Here is a 7,304-nt window from a genome sequence, read left to right on the forward strand (position 1 = left end):
ATTGGAAATAAATGCCTTGTCGCGGACTGCCCATGCGCAGAGTCCCCAGCGGCGGAGTGGCTAATGAACAATAATAAATCATGAAAGGTTTTTCAGGTACAGCCGAGAGAGCGTGAGAGAAGAGGGTGTGAGTTGGAGAGCTAGAGAGGGGTGAGAAAGAAAGAGAGAGAGAGAGAGAGAGAGAGAGAGAGAGAGAGAGAGAGAGAGAGAGAGAGAGAGAGAGAGAGAGAGAGAGAGAGAGAGAGAGAGAGGCGGAGAGAGACACAGCCTGCCTGCCCTTCGCCTCAGAGCGCATGCAGTTCGAGTCCCCGCAGCATTCGGTATAGTCGAGGTATCGCGACTGTCACCGCTGTTGTGCTCACAGCTTCGTTACTTACGTTTTTTCGAGAGGGATATTTTCGAAAAAACGAAAAGCGAGAGAAATTGTTTAAAACTTTGAATTTTGGAAACTCACAAAGAAAGAAAGAAGAAAGCGGGTTATTTTTGTAATATTCGTTCGTTTTCTTTTTTCGGGGCATTGTCTTCCGTGGAGCTGCCAAAACAAATCCATAGGAAAAAAAAAAAAGTAAGGTGATCGAAGGAAGGAAAAAGAGAATCCGGGAGGAAACTCAACCAATCGAGATTATTTTTTGCGTAATTGCGCCATCCCATCCCAGAACGGAAGAGGTGCACGAGGGCGCCCCTGAACCTGAGTCCTGAGTCTCGTGGCTCATTGGCTCTCCGCGACGTCTCACTTGCAGATAGAAAGCAGACGCTGCCACATCTCACCGCGGTGGGCACTAACACATTCGCTCACTTCGCACCCGGACGATCATTTCAGCCCTGTTTTTTTTTTCCTAACACCTTACAGTTACTCGAGACAGTTGACTTGAGATTTCCAAAGAAGCAATCGGGCTTCAACTCCAATCGAGGAGGCGGAGTCTTAACTTATTAAAAGGAACTTGCTGAGGCTCGGACGGCAGCAAACATGATGATGATGTCTCTGAACAGCAAGCAGCCGTTCTCTATGGCTCACGCCAGCTTGCCGGAGCCCAAGTATTCGCTCTCCTCTTTGCACTCCTCGTCCTCCACGATGACTTCCAACGCGCCGTCCTCCTGCTCGTCTTCCCGACACAGTAACTCCATCATCAGCAGCAGCGGCGGCGGCTCCGATGCGATGCGTCGAGTCTGTCTCCCAAACCCACCGGTACGTATTCTGCATAATCACCGCTTAAAGGCACATTTTGACAGCCCACTTTTTTTTGCGCTTGATGTTTTTTTCATGGCTGCACAGCAAATCACCCAGCACCTCCATTTTTTTTTCGTCTCTGTCCAACTTATGTATTCAGTCGGCTTTGCCTCACGTATTAATTTTTATGACCTGGGATGTTGCATGTGTCTTGTTTTGTGTGTGCTCCCCCCCATTTTTGGGATTTCTTTTTTTTCCTCCACATTCTGGAAATGTTTTAAACCGACGAGTGGAGAGAGAATTCCCCGCTGACAGTTATGTGTGCATTCTATTTGCAATTGCAGAGCAATATATTCGGGGGCTTGGATGAGAGTTTGTTGGCCCGAGCTGAAGCTTTGGCGGCGGTCGACATCGTCTCCCAGAACAAGAGCCACCACCACCACCCTCCGCACCACAGCCCCTTCAAGCCGGACGCCACCTACCACACCATGAACACTCTCCCCTGCACCTCCTCGTCAGCCTCCTCGTCGGTGCCCATCTCACATCCGTCGGCCCTTTCCGGCCACCACCATCACCACCACCACCATCACCATCACCAACCTCACCAGGCGCTGGAGGGGGACCTGCTGGACCACATCACCCCGGGACTGTCTTTAGGAGCGATGGCCGGTCCGGATGGCTCGGTGGTTTCCACGCCTGCGCACCCTGCACACATGGCGGGCATGAACCACATGCACGCGGCCATCAACATGGCTCACGCTCATGGGCTACAGTCTCACATGGGCTGCATGAGCGACGTGGACGCGGATCCCAGGGACTTGGAGGCGTTCGCCGAGAGGTTTAAGCAGAGGCGGATCAAACTCGGGGTTACCCAGGCGGATGTAGGGTCAGCTTTGGCCAACCTGAAGATTCCTGGGGTGGGATCCCTGAGCCAAAGCACCATCTGCCGATTTGAATCCCTCACACTCTCCCACAACAACATGATCGCTTTGAAGCCCATTCTGCAAGCGTGGCTGGAGGAAGCCGAGAAATCCCACCGAGAGAAACTTAACAAACCCGAGCTGTTCAACGGCGCAGAGAAGAAGCGGAAGCGCACGTCCATAGCCGCACCAGAGAAGAGGTCACTGGAAGCCTATTTTGCCATTCAGCCGAGACCTTCTTCGGAAAAGATCGCTGCTATCGCGGAAAAGCTGGACCTGAAAAAGAACGTAGTCCGTGTCTGGTTTTGCAACCAACGACAGAAACAGAAACGAATGAAGTATTCTGCATGCGTCTAAATGCAAAATCAACAACAGTGTTGGAGGGACTTGGAACTGTTTAGAGACCATGTGTATCATATTTCTTATCTCACACTTTTTCAATCATCGATGACTTTCTCATTTGAACTCCAAATGCAAAAAAAACATTCAAATTGACAGAAAACTGAACACTGTTACCACGTCTTATGCTCTCTGAAAAGGATGTGGACTCGAGTAAAGCAACGTTTGACAGAGCAAGTAAGACAACTGTTTCCACACTTACTATGCTTTACGTGTCTGGCGTCAACGCAGTATGGCCTATTCCTCCAAATTTGCTTAAATGACAAATGTATTTATAATGATTATGTTCAGACGAGGACTATAGTTTGCGTTTGACCTTGCTCAGACAATAGCACCGAATAATGCTCGTCGTTTTCACTCCCCTGACTCCTAACTTATAGCACTTGGTTTGTATTTATTCATGTTTATATTTTGGCCCAGCATAAGGTACTCTTATTTTATGATGGGGGTTGATGAACAATGCAGTCTAATATTTTATTCAGGGTCTAAAAGGGGGATAGAGAAACATTTCGTGAAGTTGTTAGTTGGTTTCTGCCAAATAACCCCGTGTAAATTATTAATCTAGCTGTCCACTTCATTTTGTGTCCAATGTGTAATTATTTCCATCTATTTTTTGCCGTGTGATAAAATATTAAAAAATCAGGGCCATGTGTTTCAAGAACGTCACAGTTTTGAAAAGCAGATATATTTGCTTTAGGCCCCAATAACAGGAAATAGCAATAGGGCCTGAATTGAGACAACTGTAGGTTTTGAATTGGATAAAATATGATAAGATAATAATTTACCAATTCTTGGGACGGTGTCTCATAAACTATTTATTGAGTGAGGTCATGTTTACTTCATTATATATTTATTGGGATTCCCTCTCCTGGTCTTGCTTGAGAAAATCCGTTTCTGACTGCAAGTTAACCGTGATGTTTGGCTGAAAGGAAACTGTGAAACATGGTCAGAAATTTAAATTACATTTTGAAACGTTCGAGATGGTACAATCGAGAGATAGACTATATAAGAGATTATTCTCTTTTTAAAATTATTTTATGTATGTTCTTGCTCTTTATTTGTATAAATATGCGCGCATTATGGCGTCGTTGCTTGTTCACCTTGTTTAGTAATGTTTTCTTAAAGAGAAAATGACAGGTTCATCAAAGTCTACGTGTACAATGTAAATATTTCATTGGAATCAGTCGATGCACATAAATATATCCGTACAGGTTTTGCTGTATTGCTGTTTTAGCTGAAGTAACTTATTTCTGTATTGTACGTTGCTTTCGTTTCCTGGTTAAATGATTCTATTAATTTATTACATCCATGTAAATTTAAATTATTTGATTCTTGAACTGCAATATGTGTTTCATTAAAGAACAAACGTAAACATTTAGTTGGACGTTTTTGCATGATTATCATTTATGTGCTGGTACAAAAGTTGAACAGATTTGAGCCATGGCACTTGGATTTCCTTAGTTCTCAATTATTGAACCCAATTTGACACTGGCTGATACGGAGGCCTTCCATCTTGAAAGAAATTCCGTTTTTTATTTTTGTGTGGCTTGGTTTTCTTGTTTTTGTGTTAGTCGAATATATTTTGGGCCTTCCATACCGCCGTAAGCTAAATAGCAGCTCAGCAAGTAGCCCCTATAGGAAGTTTAGACACGTTGGGTCTATTGTTATTCCTAATATGCCTTCAACTTAAAAGGCACACGTGGTTACTGACATCGCTGGCAGCTTCTGGAGCTCGCGCTAGCCTTACCTGAGAGCAAATGCTAATATTCTATTAGAGCCTAATCAGGGAATCTAGGGAGAGCCCGACGCGTCCCTGGAGCACAGCGCTGCCAGATGTCAGCCCGCCAGAAAAACAGCTCGCCTGCCAAAATGCCCGTCTCTATTTAAATACACACTCAAAAACCTGCTTGATTCCTGCATCGGGGCATGCGCGCGTATGCTTTGAAGCACACCTTGGTTTCAGGGTGACGAGGGTTTGGTAAAGGGAAAATAGATGAGAAAAAGCCCTGTAATTTCATCAGCACAGTTCGTGTTAATGCATTAGTGCTGCTGGGTGAACGCCTTCGCTGTCGCGGGGTTGAAGGTGCACGCGGTTCAGCACCTTGGAGAGCTACCTGAGGCCACGACCAAGGGGGCGTTGTTGGCGCCAACATTAAGCTATTCTGGTCATCATTCTTCTATACCTTATGATACGTTCTTAGTTTATTGCATCCTCATGTTTTTGCATTGTTTTATCTTCGAAATATAGGCCTAACGGGTACTATGGATGATAACTAAAATGCAAAACAGAAGTAAATGGGGTTTGACTTTAGTTGTAATTAAATGTGTGTGATTAAACCCGGTATCATTTGATGTTATGAAGCTTGTTGATTTGTTGATTATTTATTATATAGTTGTATAGGCGTTGCTATAAATTACGGGTGCTTTGCAATTCTTCTTTAATTTGAATATTTTATCAAAATTTGAGGCAGTAAATTTTACTTGCTCAACGAATATTCTTTATCAGACAGGGCTTTCCTGAAATGATTACGATGACGTCAGAAATGTTGATGTTGGCAGAATTTACATGATAGCAAAAAATATAAATATTTAAATATATATGCATAGGCCTGTATACAAATAAGAGTAGGCCCATATATCTTCAAATAATTTAAATAAATACACTAAAGTATTGAGAAGCACAATAGTAAATTATAGCCTGCTATACGAGACAAAGCCTTTTTGTTAATCTTTCACATTAAAGCTCAACGTGCTAACGCGCCACGTTCTTCGTGACAGAGTAGAGTAAGAGTATGAGCAGGAGCCTTTTAATGAGACAGCTGATGTTTCATCAATTAAAAGATGCTCCTGCTGAGTGCTTGTAATTTCCTCTAAATGGGCCATTCACTTAATACGTTAATAAGAGCGAATTATTAAATTACACATCGAATTATGAAAACTAGATAATTATGAAGCGCGAGTAAGTAGTCATTAGCCCACCCTGTTAATTACAGTTGGTCAGGGAGGGCTGCGGATTGAGGGTCTCCGCGGGAATTGAAATTAACTTTGTGTAGCGCGCGCGTTGCAGCATGACGAGCTTCTTTTTTTTTTTTTTAAAGCGAGCTCGCTCCCTGCGAAGGCAGCATGGCACATCAGACACTGTTGCCTATTAAACTTTTACATATTGGGTAAAAATCGATTTGGTGGTGAGGGGGGTTGCGGGGGGGGATTCTTTGATACAGAATCAATCTAACCCAACTACCAACAAAGTCACACGCACACACACACACACACACACACACGCACACAAACACACACACGCACACACACACACACACACACACACACCCACACACACACGCACACACACACACACACACACACACACACAAACCCCAAAAAAGCCAAATAGACAGCATCAAGGTCTCGTGCAGCACAAAGCGTTGCATTGTTTTCTAAACAAGCAAGGCAGCAGAACATTTACCTTAAAGCAACAAGGAGGCCATCACGCGCTCCATATCTTTCCACACACACTGAAAGGAGACGATATGCAACCCATGGCCGCTTTGCACAGAAGTAAAAAGGGGCAGCGCTGTTTCCTTTTGTTATAATTAGAGCCCGTGTTTTATTTTTCTCTTCCCCTGAACATTTCTCCCCTTTCAGAGGGATACTGATGAAAATTTAATGAAGCCGGGGACCGTCAGAGCTCCGCCTGGGGACCCGCGCCTAGAATATTTTAACTGTACATTTAAACCAAGTGTCTGCCTTCAAAGACGTGACTGCTCTCGAATTAGACGAACTGCAAGCCATAAAACGAAAATAATATAGTTTTGCCCCTTTATTTGTCATACGCGTCGCGGCCCAGACGGAGCGTGGACGGTCAACGGATCTTAAAGCGCCACGCGCCGTTTGACATGGTAGTCATGGCGCGGCGCGGTTCCAGCTTTGTTGTCGAGGAGTGGTTTCCAATGCTCATCGATTTCGGTGTGTATGTGTGTGTTGGATGGCCAGAAGGTGGGCTGCTCACAGTATGGCATGCAAATGTTGAAGGCCTATTTGTTAATGAAATACACCCCCCCCACACACACAGCCAACCACAACATCTCTCTCTCTCTCTCTCTCTCTCTCTCTCTCTCTCTCTCTCTCTCTCTCTCTCTCTCTCTCTCACACACACACACACACACACACACACACACACATACAAACTCACACACACACGCACACACACGCATAGTGTTGCGGTGTGGCACAGGCACAATCGTTGTGAAATTGAGAATGGACAACAAGATAAAAATAACAAGAAACCCCTAACCCTAACCCATCAGTTCAATTATTTAACAAAAAATGATTCCAAAAATGGTAATATAATAAAATACAACACATCCATTTGACTTGATGTTTTAGAAAAGTTAAATAACTTAAAATTAAATTGAGTTACTTTCGACCTTAACGTAAATAAATTAATCAACTAAATGAAAACAGACTCAACCCCTGTCTTTGCGACCGGGGACCTTAAATGTTCAAGAGTATCCTAAGGTTATGAAACCTTTAATTGTATCTACAATATCAGACCATCTAAGACATAGCAGTCAAACATTGTTCTCCTCTGTACAGAGAGTAATGGTTTGAGTCTTGGAAGTATTCCCGTCATCAAAATGTAAACCTCCGTAAAAATGATTGGCAGTAGACTATTGTAATATTTTGCAATATTTATTGACTTTACTGCTGCAAGGGCTGCTTGAAAGAGAGTTGAAATCACCCGCTGTTTTACACCCATATAATACAGACTAAACACTGTATTTTTTTATTTCATTCGTGAAACCTGGTTGGCAACGCAG

At 43.7% G+C, this 7,304-nt stretch overlaps 1 protein-coding gene across 1 annotated transcript; it reads left to right on the top strand.

The window, feature by feature from the left end:
* Positions 1-967: 967 nt before the first annotated feature.
* On the top strand, positions 968-2,445 carry pou4f2 (POU class 4 homeobox 2; the record flags this gene model as incomplete). Its single annotated transcript, XM_079758517.1, has 2 exons — positions 968-1,186; positions 1,513-2,445. The coding sequence occupies 2 exons, from the start codon at positions 968-970 to the stop codon at positions 2,443-2,445; spliced, it is 1,152 nt and encodes a 383-aa protein (XP_079614643.1).
* Positions 2,446-7,304: the final 4,859 nt, after the last annotated feature.

The sequence above is a fragment of the Pollachius pollachius genome (assembly GCF_949987615.1).
Source record: "Pollachius pollachius genome assembly, chromosome: 2".
NCBI lineage: Eukaryota > Metazoa > Chordata > Actinopteri > Gadiformes > Gadidae > Pollachius > Pollachius pollachius.